Source organism: Macrobrachium nipponense, chromosome 2 (genome assembly GCF_015104395.2).
Source record: "Macrobrachium nipponense isolate FS-2020 chromosome 2, ASM1510439v2, whole genome shotgun sequence".
In the NCBI taxonomy this organism is placed as follows: Eukaryota; Metazoa; Arthropoda; class Malacostraca; order Decapoda; family Palaemonidae; genus Macrobrachium; species Macrobrachium nipponense.
Window position 1 is genome coordinate 96070558 of NC_087201.1, and position 26536 is coordinate 96097093.

A 26536-nucleotide genomic window follows, 5' to 3' on the forward strand; every position below is an offset into this window, starting at 1 on the left:
TTGAATTGAATGAGACTATAAGCCCCAACGTGGGGGCCAATATCATTTAACTTTTCTCCAGGCCAGCACGGGCCTTTTTGTAAATAAATAGCTGTTAAGTAACGAGCTGAGTTTTCTGGCGACCTTCCCTCTAAAGTATTCATTAATAACTATCAGTTTACGGTAAGTTAAAGCAATTCCCTCTTGAAATCCCTCAATCATTTCTGTTTACGTATCTAGCCTCTCTCAAGGCCGCTATATACGTAACATTGTCGACCTTCGCCGAGGATATGAACCTAGCTTGCTTAAAAAAGGGATTTTGACGTAAGGAAAAAATCTATTTCTGGGCGATTGGCTCGTGTCGCCAGCGAAATATCCTTTAATCTATTATTTCTAGGGTAAATGTACTAACACATACCAGAGAATAAATAAATAAAGAAAAAGGTCAGTACAACTGACTCGCTCACCCTCCAAGAGGGTGTCGGTATGAACACTATGGCGAGTGAGACCACTACCACGAGCCGCTTGCCAATAGAAATCTCCCACTACAAAATCCCCACAAGAGGAGAGCCGACCCACAGAGTGGGCAGCAACTACTACTACTCCATCCCATGCTGCCGACTGCTGCGCCTCTGGTGGCATCCTGAAGTTAGCAGACAATCTTGAGCGATGGGACGGGTAGGGCGGGATTTCGCTGGCGACAACGAGCCAATCGCCCAGAAATAGATTTTTCCTTACGTCAAAATCCCTTTTCTGGGCTCAGCTCGTGTCGCATGCAAGAACCTAACCCCATTGTAACTCAATGCCTGATTGTACGTAATATATACTACTATTACATAAATGATTAAAATGTATTAGTAGAAGTACATTATGGTAAAAAGATTGAAATAATGATTGTACATTACATTACAGTACTAAGTAGGCACTTATATAGCAAAGGTTTGATAGTATACCCTACCCAGTATGTTGGCCACTTTCTAAGGTTCGACTTACATCCATTCCGACTTACAACCAGTGGGTCGGAACCAAACTTGGTTGTAAGTAGGATAGTACCTGTATATGAAATATTTCAAAACCGATAAAAGCTACAATCATGAGTATTTTTTGTTGTATTCTACATGAAATTGCACACATTTTCATATATAATACTCCATGTAACGGCTAATTTAAAATGGTGCAAAAATTATGTCAAAATGACGAAATAATTTCCGAGATGTGTCACTAATACTTTTTAGTGCGATAAGAAAGAAATTCCCGCTTGCGCGCCTGCATAACGATTGTAAACAAAATAACGCCTTGATCCGTGAGCTCCCAGCAACCCCCAAGGCGCGTGATTCAAAAGTTTTCACCTGGTAGCCCTATAAGTATTTTTCCGCGAATTTTTAAAAAACTTTATGTCAACGTTTAATACGTCCAATCGGCACCCAGGAGACAATTTATCTCGACGTTTAATACGTCCAATCGGCGTAAGAGGGTTAATAGCCAGCTTTTGCAGTAAATACTAGACCACTTGTAATTTTGAATTTGATGATTTACATAAGATTTTAGTTTACTATTCTATATAATTTGATTCTAAATTTTGGCAATTTGACTCCATATCAATTACTTAGTTGGGTTATCAGCAATGCTCATTACTTTTTTCAAAGCCTTCCAATCTTTGGTAGGCTGAGAAAATTCTGGTTATGTCACGTAAGGACAAAACAAGAAATTTATGATACGTCTCACTTTACCCAAACCAAACCTACAGCATGCTTAGAAAATTCTACCCGTTCCGCAAAGGTTGACTCTGGAGAACTTTGACTAAAAGTCACAAGTGTGCTTCACTTCACTTTCCAGCCATATGAATTGTGTAAACACTTCCCTGATCTGAAAAGGTTTTTATTACATCTCTGACCTGCCATCAGGTAATGCTCTTCCCTAACATGAACATAATCTTTATAGGCTTCCTGGATTCACTGTCATTTGCACTGTTGGGCCCAAAATCTACCATACCAGTTCTTATGCACTGGCTACCAAACAGGTCAAATTTTTAATCAATTTGTATTTTACATAGCTAATAAACCTTCTGTCTTAACAACAGGATCAATCTTTTGGTGCCAGCTAACTGGTTAAAAGCAATCAAAGAATGTATATGAGGTAGAGGGTGGTCACTGATCACGCATGAACCCCGTGACACATTTAGTCTTTCTTCAACTGCCTTGGAGAGCAGATGGTCGCTTTTGCTATCCTCCTCCCAAGCCAGTTTTTTGGATTGCTCACGATTCCTTCCTGCTTTTTGGCGTGTGTGCGTGTGTGTGCTACTATAGACTCCTCCAAGAAGTTGTGGGCGTGTCAGCGCACGAGTCCCGGCCTTCCAGGATCCACTGAACTTGCCTGGTACATGGCTGACGAAGATCTCCCAAGGCAGCTGGACATCTGAGTCACTGTTCTACGAGAAAAGCTTCTCGCTTGTAAGAGATACTGGATAGTTTCCAGCTTGAAGAGACAGGGACCCTACCAACAGGTGGTAACTCTCCACATGAGGTTGGCAGAGAAGGTTGTGCCAAAGGGGAATTTTCTCAGAACTACTGACAGAAGATCCAGGAACCACTCCACTTGGAACCACAAAGGTGTTAACAGGGTCATCCTGAGATTTCAGGAACCATCACTCTGTTCAGGACATGACGGATAAGGCAGAACAGAGGGAAGGTATAGTACACTTCTAGACTGCCCCTAGGATGCTGAGGAGCATCCTCCACCACCGCAAACCCGCTTGCCAGGCTAAAAACTCAACCACTTAGGCTAGGTAAAGAGGGTAAAGGTAGGTTCATACTAGCTAAGCTAGGCTAAGAACTCAACTACAGATAAGTTTAAACTAGATAGGCTAGGCTAAATTAGTAAGGGGAAATAGTTCTTCATCCTTTTTTCTCAAGTCTTAAATAACTCCTGCTGTTACCTTTGAGATTCTGTTCCCCCTGTATTCGCAGGGATGCATACCAGACCCCTGCAAATAGCTAGAGTCTGTGAATAGTTGAAACCCCCATAAAAACGCTTAAAACTGCCTATTTTGTTAGGTAATACTCAAGAAAACCCCCTAAAAATGTTTATACCTGGTTTTTTTAATAGTTTTATCACAAACAGTGCAACTAGGCATGTGTGGATATTTCTCATAGAAAAATACTGTGAATATGGGAATTTCCCACGAATAATGGAGGTGTGTCCCAGAAAAAATTTTGCGAATATGGGGGGTTCACTTTGTACATTTCATCCATTTTTCAACAGAGATTCTGATGTTGTCATCAAATGATATAATAATACATTTGCAGAAATTTAAAAAAAAAGTGTAACTATGACAAAATCTGTATTTCATAAATGGAGGCCTATTGTTTTGAAGGTGTCCCAATTTATGAACAATTTGTTTTAAAATTTACTTAAAACATACTGCTCACTGCTCAGCTGTAGCTCTCAATTTTTCAAATGTGGTTTATGGTGTTATACATGGCTCAAACAGTAATGGATTTCATGTTATTGGAAAGAAAACTTATGATGGATTTATCGTTATTGGAAAAAAATATTGGATCCCTCATTTCATCACTCTATTGTTAATTTTCAAACAAAAGTAACAAATTTTCCCATTCCAGCTAACTTTTACTCATGATATAAATGTTCTTTTTTTTACTTTAGGGTATTTATCAACATATCCACATAAAGATGAACTTTCTAGCTTTAAAATGGCATCAAATTCATTCAAGTAACACAAAGCATAACCTAACACTGAGTAATCAAGAAAATTATTGTGAAGCATTTTTGCTCAGCCAGTGAAGGGTGCATATTCCATCAAAGATAAATTTTAACTTCCTAACCACAACAAATTCTCACAAGGTTAAATTAAAAATCTATGAAGTTTTATGTACTTCAAATCTACAAGTTGTTAATTCTCAAAAATCTTCATGTTACCTAAAAAAAAAAAAAATTCAATGAGACTCCAGATACCAAAAATACTTACGAATAGATTTGGTGGTATACTTTGGAGCACAATCATAGTCACTTCCAATAATTTCTACTTCCACTAACGGAGATATGTACCCTCTTCCAGATTTAGTCAAGTGTCTTGCCCCTAATATCTGCAAATTGAGAATATACAATAATTAGCAAAAAAAGGTAATGAAGCATATGCTACAAGTAAGTTTAAAAAAAAGACTGGTTTCTTCACTACTTTTTGCAAAGCACCTGTTATGTATTCCTATTAGTCCTGGAGATTTTTGCTTTCCATTTTTATATAAGGGTTACCAAGCCCTTGAAAAGTGACATTCACTACTAGTTCTTCTTTCATGTGAACTTCATTTCATATTCATATACTTTTCATTCTATAGTATTTTCAAAATACTTCCTCAACTGCATCAGTGTTTCTTTTCAACTTCAGTTTCTTTACTTTAATTTTTCAAATACTTTTATATAATAACAAATATGAAAATTTAATGTCATATTACAATAAATATGAGCAAACTTAAATACGTATCCAGGATGAATGAAGAAGAGTATACATCTTTGTTGGTATGAAGACACCAGAGTACCTTGGAAGGTACAGGCACCAATCACTACAAGATTAGACTAGGTGCCTCAATTTATCAGATGGTTTGGAGCCTGACTCGCTGATTAGTAACAAAATGTGATAAGTAACACAAACCCTATAGTACAAAAAACTCTTGAATGTTCTAAAGGGTCCACAATAATACAAAGTGTAAAAAGTCCGTGTATAATTTTGAAGACTTTACAGAAAGCAGGGAAGGGTTCGAAAGCTTTCTGTAGTCTTCAAAATTATACACGGACTTTTTACACTTTGTATTATTGTGGACCCTTTAGAACATTATATATACTCTCGTGATAGAGAGTTTTTCCCAAACTCTTGAATGTTGAAGAAATTGTGCTACTAACAGTTCTTCCACACAGGATTTCTAAGTTAACTTGAAGGTATCTATCTACAAAATATATATGACCTAAAAAGGCAGTCTTGTATTATGATTATGCTATCATAATTGTGTTTAATAAGTTGAAAGGGCACAGAAGAGAGACAATTAAAGTTTAAAAGTAAGATTATCTAATGAACAGAAATTAAGTAGAAACAGGAAAAAAATAATCCACAATCACTCAAGCCCCAGCACAAGCTCCTGAGCACTTGTGTTGTGATCATTTAAGTACTCATTAATACACTTATGAGCCTGTAGTGTTTGTCAAAAGCACAGCTCCTTGGTTATTAAAATAATTTTTCTATAAAAGTTTTTCTTCTATAAAAGTTTCTTCTCAAATTTCAAATCACAACCACCCTTAATGATCAATTTCATTGTCCTGGACACGTAACTGTAGAAAGAAAGAGAGAAAGAGAAAAAGTGCATGCCCTTCTTAGTATCCCTTTATTAACAAAAACATGTTAATACTCCTTGGCAACATCCAGATCATCTTCTATTCTGACTGTTTCTCTAGTTTTAATTCTCCATCATATTTTACGTTTTAATCCTCTCTGAGAACCAACAGTGCAGCTCACTTATACCTTACAGAGGTAAATCCTTCAAGATGAGAGATGACAAGAAGGTGAACCACCACTGTGATGATGGCAGCAAAGTCATTTTAAGGTATGTGACACCAAAGCAGCCAGTGATCACATGGTGATAATTTCCATTTCTCCAAAAGGGTAAGCCCTCAGCCATATCAACCTTGATGAACAAGTACCCCCTACAATGGAACGTCCTATACAAACCAGTCATTCAAGTGCCAAGATCATACATGAGCCTACAAAACCCACATACAACAGCAGCTGATGTACTTCTTGCTCCTCATACACCCTTTTCTGAAGTTGCTTGCAATAATACAGTATATATTATGTATATCTTTCTATCAACTACTCTCCCTTTCTATCTATCACCTTTGGAGAGAGAGAGAGAGAGAGAGCACTGAATGGGCAACATCATATATGTGACCACAAATAAGAAATTACTCTATACTCTTGTCGGTATTAATGTCAAGATATTTGATATATCCTGCAGCACACCCTCCCCCCTCGACCGAGGACACTGGGAAAAAGAAGAGGGAAAACATTTATTTAGCTAAAATCTTATTAATTCACTATATTTTCTTTAATGAATTGATAATTTGCTGTGTTTGCATTAATATTATGTATTTGAAATAAGTAAATAAATTTATTTATCATGCAAAACAAATAAACCTACCTTTAGTAAATTTACTACTTTAAACTGTCAATAATTTGACCAAAGTAAATTTGTACAATTTCAGAGTAAGTTTCTATAAAAGGCACCATATGGTTTAAAATGAATTTTTATTGTACCATTTGAAGTAGTTTTGTATTCGTGTGCATTTTATGTAAAAAAAATTAATACTCGCTGTAAACTAAAATGTGGAATAAAGGAATTATGTATGGTTAAAAACTCTAGCTAATTCCCTTTTGCATCAATGTACCCATTTAAAGTGTGGTATTCACAAGGTATGGGGAGTATGAGTTAAGGTTGAATACCCATAAAATTGCCTTATCTAATAAGTAATTGGGAGATGACTTTAGTATATGTTATGCAATACAATTTAACAGCACTAGTAGGCATACTTCTGCTGTGTCAGCTTAAATTCTGCTGTCACTGGTTAAAAAATTACTGGAAAGCTATTAGCCAATCAGGACTTTCACAAGCCTAATATCAGTGAATTTCTGAGACAATGGTTGTAAATACAAATGGATGTTAAGCAGCGCATACATGTATACACATACATTCTTCTTCTTTCCCACCATTAATCTTCCATTAAGGGGTCGGTTGCTTGATGCACCTTCTCCACTGCCTTCTATCAAAGGCATCCTCCTCCACCAAACCTCTTCTCTCCATATCTTCCTTCACTTTATCTCATCATCTGATTCTCTGTCTCCCCCTCGATCTTCTTCTTCTAACAGGTTCCTACCATGCCTTCTTCACTCCCTCCTCGTCATCCAGCCTCAACACATGCCCATACCATCTCAATTTTGACACATCACTTTTGCAATTTTTACTAAGCCTGCCCTTCTTCTCATTTCGTCATTTCCCAGTCTCTCAGACAGCAATAGTCCCATAATCCACCTCAGCATTCTCATCTTTGTTCTCTCAAGCTTTGCTTCCTCTTTTCTTCTTGAAGCCCTTGTTTCAGATCCATGCATTAACACTGGTCTTATCACTGTGCTATAGATCTTGACTTTTAGCTTGATGGGCATTTTCTTATCACATACTACTAAAGCTACCTCTCTCCACTTCCCACTTGCAGCCTTTATCCTACTGTCAACTTCAACCTCACATCCTCCCTCTTGGCTTAAAGTAGGTCCCAGGTATTTAAACTTTTCCACTTGTTTTATAATTGAGCCTCTTCTTTCTTGTATTACTATTTGGTCTCCAGCTTCCCTACTGCTCACCAAAACCTCTGTTTTATTCACATTCACTTTTAAGCCAACTCTCTCTTAAAAACTCCGGCCACTCTCCAACCCCTCTCTGTAGGTCTTCCTCATTTACACATCCATGACCAGCACAGAAATGGGCTTAATGCTGACCCCTGGTGTAATCCAAAACTAAATTCCAAATTTTCAGTTTCCCCAACTCCTGAACATCACTTCTCTTGGGATTCTATCGTATGCTTTCTCTAGATCTATAAATGCACGAAAGAGCTCATGGTTCCCTCTAGCCTATCTTCCTATAGCTGTCTTACTATGAAGATGGCATCCACCATCCCTCTGCCTTTCATGAATCCCCACAGTATCCTTTAAAAAACTTTCAAGCCATGCTCTGTTAGTTTATTCCCCTGTAGTTACCACAACCATGATATCTCCCTTTTGCTTGTATAAAGTATATACAATCAGACTCTCTCCCCAGTCCCTGACATTACTTCCTCTTCCCGTATATTATAGCTTTTAGTAAATCCAGCATCCATTTCTCTCCCTCTGTGCCTAGTAATTTGATCATTTCAATTTGGAACTCTGATGGAGCTGGTGCTTTACCATTCATCATTTTACTCGGTACTCTCTTCACTTCTGTATCCTGTATCTCCATCACTGGTCCCTCTACCCTCTGTGCTTCCCCCATCTCCTCTCTCTCATTTTCAGTATTTAAAAGTTGTTCAAAATACTCTCTCCATCTCTTCTTAATGTCTTCATCCCTATGCAATATATTTCCATCTCTATCCTTGATGACACCCAAGTTATCCAAATTCTGTCTCTGCCTATTCCTCAAGTTTTATATCTTATAGATATCCTTTTCTGCTTCTCTTGTTCTAGTCTTTCTTTCAACTGCTCTGTTGCACTTCCAACAGCCATACCTACCCTCCCTCTTGCATCTCTTTCCTCTTCTCTATACTGTTCCTATGCACCCTGGCCATGTCTTACTTTCTTGTCCTTAAGTGCTTTTGAGTTTATTTTAATAAATTCTTGCACCTCTCCATTCCACCACCACTTTTTCCTCTCGACACTCCTTATCTGTTGGTTCTTCCCACCAGTTCCTCTGCTTCCCCCCTACACATTTCTCTCATGTCTACCAAGATATTTTCCACTCTGTTACCCTGTCCAAATTCTATGTTCCCCATTTCCAGCCATATCTTTCTCACAGGCTTCCTAATTGCTCCCCCTTTTCTCCTTTACAGTCCCAAATCTTAATTCTAGACCTCTTCTTTCTCTTCTTGGGTTTCCTACTCTCATTTTAAAATCAATCACCAGCAACCTATGTTGTTTTACACACACTTCTCCAAAAATTACTTTGCAGTTCATCACATTGCTTTTGTTACTTCCTCTAACCAGGATGTGATCTATTTGGCTTTGCACGCCTCCACTTTCATAGGTTATCAAGTGCTTGTCCAACTTTTGAAACTATGTGTTCATACATGCCAATACAAAACTCTGATCCATCTCCAATATATAATCCCCATCTTCATTTCTAATTCCAAACCCATGGCCTCTGTGTACCTCTTCATACCCACCTCTTCTCTTTCCCACCCTGCCATTCATATCAGCTCCTATTATTAGTCTCTCCTCCTTTTTCACTGTTCCAATGGCAGCCTTAAACTCTTATCTAAATAATTCTTTCTTTTGCTCTTGGCACCCCATCTAAGGAGTGCTATCATTTACTCTTTACTTCACCACTTTTTCCTTTCAGCTGTTACTTACTATCATTCCAAATCCATTTCTTCCCTCGCGTGACCCGCTGTGATAGAGCTTATACCCATTTCCTATCTCTCTAGTTCCACTCCCTTCCCATCTAGTCTTTTGCACAAACAAAAAATCTATCCTCCTCTCTATCACATCTACTATCTCCCTCAGTCTTCTTGTTTTGTTTATTTGTATGGTGTTTTTATGTTGCATGGAACCAGCGGTTATTCAGCAACTGGACCAACGGCTTTACGTGACTTCCAAATAACGTCGAGAGTGTAATTCTATCACCAGAAATGCATGTCTCTAACACCTCAGTGGAATGTTCGGGAATCGAACTCGCGACCACCGAGGTGTCAGGCCAAGAACCATATCGACCACGCCACTGAGGCGCTTTCAGTCTTCTTGTTAAGAGTACCAATGATCCATGTACCTGCTCTTATCTTCCATATTTTCACTAACATCTCTGGCTGCAATCGTGAACCTTGCGGTACCCTTGGCCCATATCACACCAGTAGGGGGATTCTGACACGTTGCTTACAGGACACGCCCTAGCCACACTCGTATTCCTTAAAACATCAGGCATGGCTTACTGTTTGGCAAAGGGTTTTTAAGACAGAATGCCCTTGCTGTCATCAACCAGTTATTACTGGTAGTGGGCCACACCTTCGACTAAAAAGTCGACATGCAAGGCAGCAGTTTCCAGTTATTGGCAGTGGGCCTAGCCTTTTACCAAAAAGTAAGACTGCAAGGCAGCAGTTTCCACAGTTACTGAGAGTGGGTATAGCCTTTTACTAAAAAGTAATTCTGCAAGATACCAGCTGTCCTTTTAGTCACCTTTTACGACACAAAGGACCTACAGTGGTAGTGTTCTTACTCCCATACCACAAGGGCGACCTGTATAGACATACATTCATATAATTACAAAGGCAGCTGGAACCCTACCAAGTGTCAAGCCAGGAAAACTACTGACACTTAAAAATGAACTTTGAATTTGCAGACTTACCAATAGGTAGAGCACTCATGACTAGCATTCAGACCAGTGAATAAATATGCACCAAATAATGGGGCAAAAGTACGTGAATCACAGGTTACACAACAGCCAGTAAATGAAGAGCAAGAAAGAATAATTGCTAGTATTATAGCTGAGGAGGAATGACTCAAAAATCATAATGACAATACACACACAATTTTCTAGGTGAACAAGATTGCAGCTGTGATTCAAACACCATACATGCAGATAATCAACTCCACTACTGGGAGGTGTTCATGGAGCCAGATGCAAATCAAAAGGCTTTTATGGTGACCTAATTACCATTCATACTATTTTTACAGTTTTTTTAGCCATATTTCCACAAATAACAAACATTCATCTTTGAGATGACAGCGAAGCCAGTTTCCTACTATGAAAATTACTAAAATACAGTAATAAACATCTTTTATATGATAATCTATTGCAGTTTTGCATGACAAAAATGAATATATGTAATTTCTGGTAATTACTTTTTAATGCTAACTACAGAAATTCATCCTCCTAAACCAACTCACAATTTAAGACTTATTTTTTTTACAATTTTGTTGTTTTTAATATACGAACTTTAAGGGGTACGCCGACTGCCGAATATTGGGGAATTATTTCATTTTAGTTTACAGTTTTCAAAATTTTTGTCTAAATAAACACATCCTTAAGAGATAATGCTAAAACAATTTTTTACATTGAGTTATTGACAATTTTGTTCATTGCTTGTATGGCACTGTGAACCACAAATTGTAAAATGACTTGTAAAAAGTCTCTATGAATAATTCTGAATAGGATCAAGTAAGTTATACTGTACTGTTTTGGACTGTTCATTCGTAAGGTAGAAACAGTCATTTACATTATAATAGGGCCTTATGGGGTCGGCGCTCACCTTAAGCTTAAGTACAATTATTCCACTTCAAATTGAAATAATAATCAGGTTCCTATCACAAAGTAAATTTATAATGACCAAACCTGAAAGTATAGTCACCCACAAAGTTTGTTATCTAGTATAGACATGAACTGAGAGATGATGAAAAGACAAGTCACATTTCTAAACTATTATACGGCTCAACCTAAAGTTGGGTATGCCAGGTAAACATGAGAAATAAGGGATTTTGAAGTAGGAAAAATCTATTTCTGGGCGAGGAAGCAGTGTCGCTCCGTGAAATACGTTCCTTTAGCGCTATTTCTAAGGTAAAATATTGCTAAAATACCAGAGAACTGCTAAATTGGACATGCCAGAATATTCTGACTCGCTCACCCTTTCTAAAAGGGTGTCGGTAATATAATTAAAGTAGTTAGCTACATTGGAAAAAATAAAGGGAACAGAAGTAAAGTATAAGCAATACAGACACAGAAGACCCAAAGAATGGTAAAAACATCTGAAGAGTTGTTTATACTACTTTGAATAAGAAGTTTGGGATACTTTCTGAAATGATATGGTAAGAAAAGATGAAAGGGTTCCCATAAAATATTAAAGAATTGGAGCAATAGATGCCAAGCACTAGCAAAGAGAGGGGAAAAGGAAGATGTAAAACATGAGGAAAATGATACACTGAATTTCACTCTTGAATATTTGGAAAAAGGAACATTCTCATCTGTGCTTAGTGTCATTACACTTCTAACCTTAATATTGAGATTCAAAGGTATTATATTCTTTAGGGTATCAACATCTGCTGGATCATAATCTTCAAGGTTTTGGAAATCTGGTCGTAGAATATAACCACATTTGCCATTTTGTAAAAACCGTCCTTCATTTATCTGCATGGCTTTATCTGAAAATATCACAAAATATAGTAAATATAAATTAATAATATAAAGTTTGGTAAAAAATCACATACTAGTTGGTTTTACAATACGCTCAATACTATAAAATTATTAAGTAACCATTACTTTGATAAAATCTTATCCGTTAACAAACCAACACATAATGGAGCTTTTTATGTCAATACTTAATTTAGTATTTGTACAAGAAGAAACCACACAATCTCAGGACTGGTAACATTCCACAAGTTTGAGTGTAAACATGTTATATTATCCATCTCAAATTTTGTCTAGGGGGAACTTTACTGCCTCCAAGCAAACGGGAGGGAGGAAGGACCTTGGTATTAGGTAATAATTTTTATTCTGTGAAACAAAACTTTTCTTCTATGTTTCCTACAAGCAACTCTTTCTTTAGCTAAATATATTTCAAGATAATAATGAATGGTAAGAAATATATTTAAAATAAAAATAAAAAGTAAAATTAATGGGAGGATGATATTGAAAAAATAAAAAGGTGGATGCTAAATCTGCAGTTGGGAAGATTAATGAAGTAGAAGGTATACTCTGACTGTGTTGAGGCCATAAGGAAAGATGGGAACTGTACATTCATCATTCATATTAGTAACCAAAAGGTAATGCTCCTGACAACTAGCAGATATGGCAACACAAATTATCTTATATGGTATTCTAAGGCTCAGATAATTCAGAGTAAAGCACATAGTATTTAGATCAGATTAGAGGCTGGGAGAAAACCACTGTTGGGAATGTTTTGAGATTGAATGGGAGCAGTGGTCATCTTAAATCTAAGAGGATGAAAATGAAAACAACTACTATAGGGTAGACAATATAGCACCAGATTATCTGATGGTTCAATGAATGTATAAAAGATTTTTAGTTTATTTTACTTCATCTAATCTGGTGGTTGATAATGCTATCCAAGTGTGCACAGATTAATCTAGGGAGGGATTTCTACCCTATTCTGCAACAGCGTTCAATTTCAGTGATTAAGTTGCATCCTCCTGACAAACCAGTCAGATAAAATCAACTTGTATACATAATTACTTTAGTATGCCAGCTAAGGGCTCCATATTTCCAAAAACTAAAGAAATCTTATAAATACTATTTTCTTTCTTTCCCTTAGCCATAACCTTTCTCAGATAGTAGAAATGAAGTTTCTGATCCCCTTAAGACACCATGTTATTTCATTTATGGTCCTCCAAGAACATAAACATCACCAGTAAACGTCGTCACACTGTGACAATTTTATTAACAAAATTTAACAATTAATAATAACACTCTACCCAATACTTAACTACAGTAGAACCTCGGTATTCATACATAATCCATTCCAGAACCTCCCATGAAAACCGAAATGTACAAAAACTGTAAGAATAATTACCAAAAGGAATAATGTATGCAAATACAATTAATGTGTTCCAGGCACCCAAAAATATTAACATACAGAAAACAATGAAAAATAAATATAAATGACTAATGAAATGAATACATGAACATTTACCATCATTATTACCTTTATGGAAAACACTTGTTAGCTTGTGGAAGATGGAGAGGGGAGAGGGAGGAGAGGTTATTGTTTGGAGGAGGAATCTCCCTCCAGAAGGACTTCAGGTATCAAGGACCTATCTGGGGTTACTTCTCTTCGTTTTTTACTGGCACTATTTCAGGTTACTTCACCTCTTCATTTTTTACTTGCACTAGGACCAGCTGAGAGTTACTGAACCCTTGTTCCACGACAAAACTGTCCAGAGACATTTGTTTCTGGTGTTTCTTTAAAATTTGCCATTTAAACACAGCATTGTCATTCAAACATGTTGGAGAGACAGATTACAACTTCTATGTCGAGGTGATAATTCGCCATAAAATTTTTTACATCATTCCATTTTGCAAACGTGTTGTAGACATTTTCTCACTGAGATCGGCATGCAACTTCCACCAACACTTTGCTATGAGGTCTTTTTTATATTCTACAGTGCTTTTTGCCTTTCTTTACAAAAGGGCTAACACTTGGAACTTTCTTTGGCCCCATGATGGCTTATTTAGCAGTTGCGCTTGCATAAAAAAGCACTAAAACAACAAACACAATAGCAGAATAGGTCACGAAAGAAGATGGGATGCTTTGTTTGGGCACTTGGTAAGGGGCCCAGTCACATGCTGGGTCCCGGATGGAGCACTTCTGAGTATACAAAAAATGAGGAAACATACAATAACAGAGAAAAAATTTTGTATAAAAAAAGTCTACGAAAACCGAAATGTCCTTCCCGAATTCTCTGCATCGCATCCTGGAGGTTCTTTGTTGTCAACATTTTTTCTGGTGGTGGTGATGGTCGCTGCTGCCTGTTGCTTGGCTGCCTCTTGCTGCTCCCATTCTATCAACTCCTCATTAGTTAGTTCCACTTTGTGTGACTCCAGCAGTTCATCAATATCATTCTCATTTACGTCTTCAAAACCAGCTTCCCTGGCCTTGGCAAGACTTTCCAAATTTGCCCTTTGCCCTTGACAAGTTTCCTTTGATGTCAAATCCAGTAAACTGCTCAGTGAGTCTGCCTGCTTCTGCTAAATAATGCTACTGCACGGGTGATTTGAAAAGAACGCTCGGGCGCCAATTCATGTTAAATAGAAATTTTTCCATTTTTTAAAAATTTTAACATTTTCTAGCTCTCGTTAAATAAAAAAACGTGTTAATTAAACACACGTTAATTGTGAGGCGGCTGTAAATGTTAAAAATTTATAAATGTTAAAGATATGGTTTTAATCTTGAACACAATATCTTGTACAAAACAACAACAACAATTTTCTCTACTGCAACTAATGGAAATAATCAAAATGACAACTCAAATATATAACACTTACCTCCCGTCTGATAATTCACTGATACCATCTGACACCCGTAATTCCACATAGGAACTGGATTATAATTTGAAGAATCTAACCGAGTTGCTTTGGGATACACTCTACTAAAGCCAATCTGTAAGAAAGAAAATGTATAACTGCACTGTACCCAGATTACAAATTAAATCCAATCTCAAATACAGTAATCCTCAATTATCCTGACTGCCATTATCTGGTACTCAACATTATCCAACACACCTGGGACAAAGACCAAGGCCCAAAAAATATATGATATATTAAGGTACACAATCCTTTATCTGAAATCCTTAGGGCCATATGTTTCGGTTTTTGAAATTTTTCAAATTTCGCAAATGTGGGGTCAAGAGCATAATCAAACATAACTACTCCAGCAAAAACATATTTTTTTCCTTTTTCATGGTTTTTTCACTATACAGTTATTTATTCATTATGGTTATTCTTTATATTAATAATTAATACAATGTTAAATGAATGTGAGATAATTAAGATCATCAATTAAGATCATATATTCACTAACACATTATTGCCAACAAAAACAATGCAAAAATATACATAATCAAAATAATTGTAATTCAACTTGTGAATTTTAACCATAAGTAAGACGATAAAATACATTCCATCATATCGATCTTGGAGAGGGTTGCTCATTATTGTCACTAATGTTGTCATCAGTTTGTAGTTCTACATTGGAGGGTGGTCTGGGAACAGGAATCACACTCCTGCGTGGAATTTTTCATACCACTACATATATTAAAGTTAAAATTACCATTAAATTTTTGTTTCAACAACAAAATAATTATATAAAGCAAATTATTGAGTAATTTTTGCCATCGGCAGTCAAACAATCACACTCATGGCAACTTTTCAACTTAGATACCGTGAACACAGTTTGGGATTGAAATACTGTATGTCTCTAAACAGTACAGAAGTACAAGGCTGTCATTGGCTAACAGATCTCCGTGAAATCGGCCACCCAATCAGGTTTTAGCTGTACAGTCGACCCCCGCTTATTTGTAGCCAAGGTCAAGAATGCTAGCGAGGCAGGTAGGAGAGAGAGAGAGATGTAGAGAGAGACGTAGGCTACTAAACTAAATACAGTGGTACCTCGACATACGAAAGGCTCAACTTACAAAAACTCGAGATACAAAAGCCAATGCGAAAAATTTTACAGCTCTACATACGAAAAGTTTTCAAGATACGAAAGGTTGTTGCTGTAAAGTCCCGAGATTCGCCCGGACCACCGAGAACAATTTTAAAACTCCTGCGCCACCAACTGAGTAAACTCGCCACCATCCTCCCACTCTCCCATTAGTTCCTGATGCTAGTCACCCCATAAGATCCTGCTCTCCTATTGGTCAGCATCTACCCCTTGTGCTTTAAGTATTCTATTGGTAAAAGGATGCTGTAAATTGAAAAACTTATTCATGCAACACATTTAATAAAAAAAAAAACATTAGGTAAAAATAGAATAAAGAATAGAAATGAATGGTTATTATACTGTTCGGTAGTTTCAGTAGTTGAAGAGAGATAATGAAAATTTATGGCTTACTGTGTAAAGTGATTGCTTGGCGATCGTTCGATACTCGTAAGTGCTGGATGTAAACAGAAGTTTGGAAGCTTTTTTTTGTTTGTTTATTATAGTTAATGGTTACTTAATATAATTATTTGAAATGAGTACATGCAATACATTTAATAAAAAAATTGTGAATTAGATATCATAAAATATAAAATAAATCAGACTGCCAACAAATACGTATTTTTTAGAATTCTTCTTCTGTTTTAATATTACGTTACGTATATGTTTCATTATAGCTGTCAGTAACTCGGTATCTTCATTAGGTAAAGATAGAATAAAGAATAGAAATGAATGGTTATTATACTGTTTGGTAGTTTCATTAGTTGAAGAGAGATACTAATGAAAATTTATGGCTTACTGTGTCCTAGGAAAATTGATTGCTTGGCGTTCATTCGGTACTCGTAAGACGGGAAGAGCTGAATGTAAACAATCGATTGGAAGTTTTTTTTTTTGTGTATTATAGTTAATGATTAAATAATAATTATTTGAAATGAGTACATACTGATTATTTATACATTTTATTGGCATATTCTAAGCTTTTAGCTTCTTAGGTTTAGATGTCAGAATCATAGACTAGGCTACAGTAGCAACCGCTAACATAGGCTAGGCTTATTGCTGAGGGACATATGCTAAAGTCCTAAAGTATGCAGTAAAAATGGGGTTGAACATTACATGCAGTTGAATATTACTCAAGTATGTACAGTATTTTGCCTTTTTGGAGTCACATCTCTTCCGTCGGATCGGCGTCGTAACCCTAAAACATGTGTTTTAGGCCTGGAAATATAATTTACTGGGGTGTTTTTGGAGGGCTTGGAATGGATTAGCCATTTTACATGTAAAATGTGGTCCAAGATACGAAAACCTCATGATACGAAGGGTGCCTCGGAACGGATTAATTTCGTATCTCGAGGTACTATTGTATTACTGCTCTATGCAGTGTCAGGGGAAACTGTGTTCCCGGCTGCCCCTGCTGGGAATTTAAGGGCCTCTAACGACTTTAGGTAGTGGCGTTTAAATACTGTTGGAGATTTCCAGCCTGTGTACTTTTTGAGATCATCAAAATTCATATGTTGAAAATAATTTTCTGGGCTCAGTCCGTGTCGCTTCGTGAAATAATCCCTTAAGTTCATTATTTCTAGGTAAATGATACTAACATTACCAGAGAAAAAATAAAAATAGGGGGATATAAGTGTATCTGACTCGCTCACCCTAAATAAAAAGAGGGTGTCTGTATGGTACTGGGGTGAGTGAGACCAATACCACGGACCTCTTGTCATTTAGAATTCTCCTTCATCAAAATCCCCCTCCCGAGAGAGCTGGTACACAGCCGGCGCCAGTAACTACTACTACAGACTCTCCCACGCCGACAGCAGCGCCTCTCGTGGCCATTCCTTCGTCAAAATCCCTTAATTGAGGTGGCTACTGCCCTAATATCATGCGCCCGTGGAAATGATTCCGGGTTAGCTTGCTTGATAAAGTATAGAATCTGTTGTCTGATTCCTCTTAGGGAGATAGTGCCACCCTTTTCTCTAATAAACAAGGGACCTGAGGATTTCGAGGCCCTTCTACTTAAGTAAGCTCTTAGTGAATTAACTGGACATAAGGACTGGTCCTGAGGCAGTGGGACAATCTTCCATGGGGACCATCTACCTTGTGGATCCTCATTTTTAGCCAAAAATTGACGATCTGGTAAGAGTAATAGTTCTCCTGAGGGAAGGAACTGAATATGTTCCGGTTCCCTAGACAGAGCCGACAGTTCAGAAATTCTGGCTCCTGAGGCTGGACTTATTAGGAATAATGTTTTCCTTAGGAGCGTTATATAAGAACATCATTTAAGAACCAGGAGACTGTTCGAGGTCTGTCTATTGGTCCAAGTCTAGCACAAGCCCTTGGAATAGATGAAAAATACAAATCTGTCAGATCAATATTGAATCCAAATTGGAAAATTTCCTTAAGTGCCGATTTGGTTGTAGTAATCGTACTTGCTGCTAATCCTTTTTTGAATAAGGTTCTGAAAAAGGTTATTGCTAGATTCGTAGTCATGGTTTGTGCATTTGAGTTCCTCAAAAAGCTGGCTAGCTTCTTTACTACTGAATCATATTGACGCAGGGTTGATTCTCGTTTATCTGATTCTAGAAACCGGATATTCTGAGGATCAATATTGGCATCTTTCTGTGCCGCAAACTTCATGAAGTCCATAAAGTTTGGGCTTTCTGAATTCCTGAGGAAGCGGACACAGCAGTCCGCGTTTGCACCAGCTGCGTCAGTTGGGATTGGGAATCCGCTGGGGCCGGAGTCCTAATTCCACTAGTAGAGGGAACCAATTGCTCTTGGGCCAGTTGGGGGCCACTAGTGCAATGTGACCTTTGAAAGTTCTGAGTTTGTTCAGGACTTTCAGTAGTAGATTCACTGGAGGAAAGAGGTAAATTCTCTTCCAGATATTCTACTCTATTGCCATAGCATCTGTGGCATAAGCCAGAGGGTCCAGGTTGGGGGCCACATAACTTGGTAGTTTGTGATTCGACTCCGTGGCGAAAAGATCCACTTGAAGCCTCAGCACCTGTTGGCAGATCCATTTGAATGACTCTCTTTCTAGAGTCCATTCCGACTCCAGCGGAGTGGACCTCGACAGAACATCCGCCACTACATTCCTCACTCCCGCTAGGTGAGTGGCTGATAGGTGCCATTGGTTCCTGTCTGCTAGGGCAAATATGGCTATCATCACATGGTTCACATGGCTCGACTTGGAGCCTCCCCTGTTTATGCAGTGGACAACCACTGCACTGTTTAATACCAGCTTGATATGGATTTTCTTGGCAGGTAAAAGTTTTTTCAGGGTTAGAAACACTGCCATTGCCTCCAGTACATTGATATGTAGCTGGCGGAATGGCATTGACCAGGTTCCCTGTACTTTTTTGTATTGTGAGTATCCGCCCCAGCCGCTCAAGGAGGCGTCCGTGTGGACTACTAGAGCCGGCGGAGGAAATTGTAAGGGTATTGTTTTCGATAGACTTTTGATATCTGTCCAGGAGTGGAGTCTCTTGCATAAGATCGCCAGGATGCATAAAATTTTGTCCCGGGATCTCCGGTTCGCTCTCGAACGTCAAACCCGGTTTATATCCTTTAGTTTGGCCTTCAGCAGCACATCTGTCACTGATGCAAACTGGAGTGAACCTAGGATTCTCTCCTGGTTCCTCCGGGACATCTGCTTGTTCTTGAGAAACTGTCTTGTAGCCTTGACTATTTCTCTTCGCTTCGTCGGCGAAATTGATAGGGTGTGAGAGTCTAGATCCCACTGGATTCCTAGCCACTGGAAACGTGACTCCGGAGTTAGTCGGGACTTGTTCCTGTTTATCTGGAAACATGATATTGTTATAATACAATAAAGTTTCATACATACTTACCTGGCAGATATATACGATTAATGGCCCACCCAGCCTCCCCGCAGGAGACAGGTGGAAGAGAGAAAATATGATAGAAAACGGGAATGGTTCCTAGTCCTGCCGCCCAGGGCAGGCAGGTAGATCACCTGACCTACCGGTAGCGAGTGGCGCGAAATTTGAATTTCTGTCGGGGACGACGGAGTCTTAGCTAAGTATATATCTGCCAGGTAAGTATGTATGAAACTTTATTGTATTATAACAATATCATTTTCATACAATGAACTTACCTGTCAGATATATACTTAGCTGATTGGCACCCTTTGGTGGAGGGTAAGAGACAGCTAAAATGGAATAGACAGGTAAACAACATATGTTGTAGGTATAAAAAAAAAAAAAAAAAACCTTGGTTCCTACCTGATAGGTGGTAGACTTCGTGGCTGTAGCCCGGTAGTCTGCATCACCTCAAGACTTTAGCGAGATATGTGATCTATGGCTAAGAGTTCTTGTGGGTCTGTCGATGGGTATATGAACCGCTTACTCGGCAGAGCCTGAAAGGACTTTGTCAATGGGTACTGGACCACTTCTATGACAACACACCTTATGAAGGAGCATAACCAATCCCGACCACCTGATCCTAACCACCATGTTAGTATATAGAATTGTTCTGAGTTATCCCCGAACTCATTACAAACAACCCATAACTCGAAACTAATACGCATTCATACAAAAATTCTCAAAAAAAAAATTTTTAATACTCCTCTAAAAGATATCACAAGAGTTCCTTACTGAACAACAGTGACTGGCCGCCAGTGCAGCACCGAGCCCTCTTTGTCAGCAGAAATCTAGAACATATCTAGTAGAAGGTATGTACAAAGTTAAGGATTGGTGTTTGCTCCCGTACCCAGTATCGTATCCGCCGATTCAAAGGCCCCAGAGAAAAACATTCTCGTAGGTCACGCGAACGTCTTTAAGATAGTGAGATGCAAATACCGAATTGCACCTCCAATATGTCGTATCAATGATTTTCTTTAGCGACATATTCTTCTGAAAAGAGAGAGACGTCGCCACTGCTCTAACTTCATGAGCTTTTACTCTTAAAAGCGGAAAAGAGTCGTCAGGACAGAACTTGTGAGCATCTGTAATGATGCTCCTTATGAAGAAAGCTAATCCATTCTTAGAACATGATTCTTGTGGGTCCTTAATCGAACACCAAAGACCTTGCCTAGAGCCTCCCATTTGTTTCTTCCTTTTGTAAGTAGAACTTCAAGGCTCTTACAGGGCAAAGAGACCTTTCTGTTTCTCTACCCACTAGACTCGATAAGCCTTTAATCTCGAATCTCTTGGGCCAGGGATTCGATGGTTTCTCATTTTTCGCTAGAAAAAGTGTTCTAAACGAGCAGAAGGCCGAGTCTCTGTTAAAGCCGACTTCATCTTCAAGGGCGTGAAGTTCACCAATTCTTTTGGCTGTCGCCAAAGATAGGAGAAACAAGCATTTCCTCGTTAAATCCCTAAACGAAGCTAAATGAGGAGGCTCGAATCTGTCAGACGAAAGGAACTTGAGAACTACATCCAGGTTCCAGCTGGAGGAGTTAGTTCCTTAGATTTTGTTGTTTCAAAAGATCTAATCAAGTCATGCAGATCTTTATTATTAGCAATCTCTAGGTCTCTGTTTCTGAAGACTGCCGAAAGCATGCTCCTGTATCCTTTGATAGTCGATACAGATAAGTGAGAGTCCTCTCTCAGGAACAAAAGGAAATCAGCGATTTCGGTTATAGAGGTACTGGAGGAGGACAACTTCTTAGACTTACACCACCTTCTAAAAACCTCCCACTTAGACTGATAGACTCGTCTAGTGGAAGCTCTGCGGGCTCTAGCGATAGCGCTTGCAGCTTCGCGAGAAAACCCCTCGCTCTGACAAGTCTTTCGATAGTCGAAAGGCAGTCAGAGCGAGAGCGGGGAGGTTTTGATGAAACCTCTCGAAGTGTGGCTGTCTGAGAAGATCCATCCTTCTTGGAAGGGATCTGGGGAAGTCTACTGTCCACTCCAGCACCTCTGCAAACCAATCTTGTGCTGGCCAAAACGGGGCTATCAGGGTCATTCTTGTTCCGTTGGACGCTACAAACTTTCTCAACACTTGCCCCAGGATTTTGAAAGGGGGAAAAGCGTACACGTCTACATGAGACCAGTCTAGCAGGAAGGCGTCGACCACGAGAGCTCTTGGGTCTTCCACCACTGAGCAAAAGACTTCCAGCCTTTTGGAAAGGAATGTGGCGAACAGATCTACATGAGGAGTGCCCCAAAGATCCCAAAGACTCTGACACACCTCTGAATGAAGGGTCCATTCTGTGTGAAGGACCTGGCTTCTCCTGCTCAGTCTGTCCGCCCTGACGTTTCTCGTACCCTGAACAAATCTTGTCAGGAGGGAGATGTTCCTCTGGGAGGTCCAAAGTAGCAGATCTCTTGCTATTTTGTATAGGGACAAGGAGTGTGTTCCTCCTTGCTTCCGAATGTAGGACAGGGCGGTACGTGTGTCCACATTCACTTGGACCACACTGTTTGCCACAAAAGGTTCGAAGAACTTTAGAGCCAAGTGAACTGCCAGAAGTTCTTTGCAATTTATGTGCCAGGACACCTGTGCTGCCTTCCAGGTGCCTGACACTTCTCTCGGTCCTAGTGTTGCTCCCCAACCCTTCTCCGATGCGTCTGAATATAACACTCGGCTTGGGTTCGGAGCTTCCAGAGAAATTCCCTTGTTCTCTTTTAGAGGGGACAACCACCATTGCAGGTGTGGTTTCATTTCCATTGGAAGGAGAAAACTGTCGGAGAGAAGTCCCGTCTTCCAATTCCATGATCTCCTTAGGAAAAACTGAAGAGGACGAAGATGCAGTCTTCCTAGAGGAAAGAACTGTTCGAGCGAGGAAAGGGTGCCTAGAAGGCTTAACCATTCCCTCGCCGAAGTTTGTTCTTTCCCTAAGAAGAGAGAGACTTTCTCCAAGCCTCTCACGATTCTCTCTTGCGAAGGAAATACTCGAAAACCCCGAGAATCCATCTGAATCCCCAGATAGACTAAGTTCTGTCTGGGGATCAGCTGTGACTTCTCGAGGTTCACGAGTAGTCCCAACGCCTTTATCAGGTCTAGGGTCAAAGAAAGGTCCTCCAAACACTGTCTCTACTTTGTTCTGGCCCTGATGAGCCAATCGTCCAGATATAGAGAGATGTTGACGCCTTTGAGGTGAAGAAACCTCGCCACATTCTTCATCAGGTTTGTGAAGACCTGAGGAGCTGTGGACAGGCCGAAACACAAGGCCCTGAACTGAAAGATCCTTCCCCCCGTCATGAAACGGAGGTACTTCTTCGAAGAAGGGTGAATCGGGACATGAAAATAAGCGTCCTGGAGATCCAGCGACACCATCCAATCTCCTTGACGTAAAGCCGCAAGGACTGAGGCCGAAGTCTCCATAGAGAACTTCTCCTTTAGAACGAACTTGTTCAGAGCGCTGACATCTAGTACTGGTCTCCAGGCCCCCGAGGCTTTCGCAAACAGAAAAAGACGATTGTAAAACCCCGGAGAGTTTTGCTCCAGAACTAATTCTATAGCTCGTTTGTCCCACATTTGATCCACCATCAGACGAAGAGTATCCCTCAGTACAGGGTCCCTGTATCTGGCTGACAGTTCCCGCGGAATAGTCGTTAGGGGAGGACTGTCCTGGAAGGGGATAAGATATCCCTTCCTGATTATAGACATCGAAGAGGCGTCCGAGTTTATGAATGTCCAGGCGTCTGCAAATTTGAGAAGCCTGGCACCCACTGGTGTTTGGAGGTTGTCTGTCTCACTTCCCTTTCTTAAAGGGACGGGAAGAAGCTTTACCTCTCCTCTCAGGACCTCTCCTCTTAGAGGGAGCTCTGGAGGGAGGGCCTCCTCGAAAGGGCTGAACAGTAGAAGTCGGTCCTTTCTTGTCAACCGCAACTAGGGGTCTCTTCTTCCTTGCAGTGTGAAGGAGAAGATCCTGTGTCGCCTTCTCAGTCAGTGAACAAGAAAGGTCCTTCACTAACTGAGAAGGAAACAAGAAGTCTGACATGGGAGCGAAAACCAGGGCTGCTCTCTGTAACCAGGGCTGCTCTCTGTGAGGGAGAAACCGCCTTGGTTAAGAAGGCACTAAAAATACTCCTCTTCTTAAGGAGTACCGCTCCAAAGAGAGAGGAGACTTCTCCCGATCCGTCTTGTACTGCCTTGTCAATACATGACAGAATACTAAGAATGACTTCGGGGTCTAGACCTTCCGAGTCATGAGCCTTCTTAGACATCACCCCAAGGGACCAGTCTAGGAAATTAAGCACTTCCAAAATATGGAAGAGGCCCTTGAGGAGATGATCAGTCTCAGAAATCGCCCAAGTCACACGAGCTCCATTCAAAGCGTGTCTACGCGATGAATCAACCAAGGTTGAAAAGTCCGCTTCAGCCGACGCTGGGAGAGAAAGGCCCATGTTCTCCCCAGTTCGGTACCAAACACCTCTTTTACCAGAAAGTATGGCTGGAGGCATACAGAAGGTGGTTCTGCCCAGATCCTTCTTCGACAACATCCACTTGTCAAGAGACTGTAGAGCTCTTTTCATAGAGATCGTCGGTCTCATCTTCAAAACCGACGAAGACTTCGGTACGATCGCACTCGAAAACAGTGATCGAGGCGAAGGAGGAGCCGCAGGAGTCAACGAATCTCCATACTCCTGCAAAAGAAGGTCCGTCAAAACTCTATAGTTAGAGAAGCCTTCTCTACCGTTAACCTCGTCTTCCGAATCTACGTCCACACCGTGCGGAGAATCGGCTTGAAATACGAGAGGATCTTCACCAAGTTCTCTCTCTACTGGCGACAAACTCCTACTAGGAGAGGGACTCATAGAGTGAACAGATTCTCTCTCAAGTCTACTAGTAGTCTCGCGTCTGCTTGACTTCTCACGGGCGCCTCGCGCTTGGCTGGCGCTTTGCGCTTGGCTGGAGCTTGTTGCTTGGCTGGCATCTCGCGCCTGGCTGACGCCTCGTGCTTGTCTGGCGCCTCGCGCTTAGCTGACTCCTCGCGCCTGGCTGGCGCCTCGCGCTTGGCTGACTCCTCGCGCCTGGCTGGCGCCTTGCGCTTGGCTGACTCCTCGCGCCTGGCTGGCGCCTCGCGCTTGGCTGACTCCTCGCGCCTGGCTGGCTGCCTCGCGCCTGAGCGTATCCTTGTCTGGAGCAACTCGCTCGGATAGCTCCTGACGCCTGAAAGAATCTTCGTGCCTGGAAGACGTCTCGCGCTTGTAAGGCTCTTCATGCCTGAAGGACGCTTCACGTCTGGCAGGCAAAAGAAGACGAGACTTCTTAATAGGAAGTCTAGCGTCCTTCTTGCGAGGGGGATCCCTCGAAAGAACTCCAACCAAAGAGGCTAACTGTTCTTGTACAGCTAGCAAAATCCTCTTGGAAGCCACACCAGCGTCCTCTTCAATAGAAGAAGGCAGGAGAACTCGAAGGAGTGCGATCCTCAACTACCTACCGATCGAAGGAGGCGTCGAGACCATCATAGCCTTCTTGATAGAAGAGGGGGCTTCCTCCAAGATGCGCTCCGGGCTCGAGTCAAACGCGCGTTCTTTCCAGTGCCTTTTCTAGAAAGATCCGAGTCCTTCCACCCTCGTTTAGGTGAAGGAGAACCGGACGACGAGAAACAATCTCGTAGGACGCTTCTATTAAAGCGGTCCTGAGCAGACTGTAGCGAAACAGAACCTGCTGAAGGGACGCCTGACCGTTGGGGATTCCCCACAACCTCCGTACGACTTTCGACTTTCCTATTCCTCTGGGTATGTGAGTTTGGAAGAGGTCTAGGCCTGGAGCATCGCAGGGACTGTCAGACGCCCCCCCCTCCACAACACTGGGAACACTCACTTCACTAAGTAATTCACTATCACTTCCCTTACCTTGCATGGCCGCCATTTTTGTCTTCATCTTACGAAGAGTAGCCTTCAGATTGGCGATTTCAGAAGCCGAATCCGAATGCAAAGCCTGTGAGGGTTCAGATACATAGGGAGAATCAAAATCATTAATAACAGGAGAGTTAGACTCAGAAAAAGGCTCAATAGGCCTTGTACTCACACCCTTTTGTGCAGCCCGTCTAATTCTATCCCTCTCTAACTTCTTCAAGTAAGAAGTTAGAGTCTTCCATTCATTAGCATTCAACTTTTCACACTCAATACAGGTGTTAGCTAAAGAACAGTCAAACCCCCTACACTTACGACATACAGTGTGAGGATCAACCGAAGCCTTCGGTATCCTCACCTTGCAGCCTACATTCACACACACTCTCACACTAACACTTGAATCAGACATTCTATCAGAAAAATCAAAAGCAAGTCCAAATCCAGTCCACAGTAGCGAATGCCAAAACAACGATCCAGTACGTCACCAAGAAATCCAATATAGATGATCAAAAAGTCTTGAAAAGCGAATTCCAGTCAGGAGGTAGTAACAACAATGTTGATACCACTGGCGACAGAGAAAAAATGATAGTAAACGGGAATGGTTCCATGTCCTGCCACCCAGGGCAGGCAGGTAGATCACCTGACCTACCGGTAGCGAGTGGCACGAAATTTGAATTTCTGTCGGGGACGACGGAGTCTTAGCTAAGTATATATCTGACAGGTAAGTTCATTGTATGAAACTAGGTGTTCCAGAAACTCTATTACCTAGACCGTCGCCTTGCGGCATTCTTCGATATCTGTGGCCCATATGAGCCAGTCGTCTAGATAAGCTACTAACATTATTCCCT

General features: G+C 40.4%; 1 protein-coding gene across 1 annotated transcript in view; it reads right to left on the reverse strand.

The window, feature by feature from the left end:
- The window catches only part of LOC135220808 (1-phosphatidylinositol 4,5-bisphosphate phosphodiesterase gamma-1-like), a 511068-nt gene that overhangs the window by 68677 nt on the left and 415855 nt on the right, over nt 1-26536 (reverse strand). The window contains exons 22-24 of the mRNA XM_064258319.1: nt 14772-14886; nt 11763-11911; nt 3965-4082 (exon numbers count right to left, since the gene is read on the reverse strand). Of these exons, the coding sequence (XP_064114389.1) occupies nt 3965-4082; nt 11763-11911; nt 14772-14886 (382 nt within the window). The remainder of the gene's footprint in view (nt 1-3964; nt 4083-11762; nt 11912-14771; nt 14887-26536) is intronic.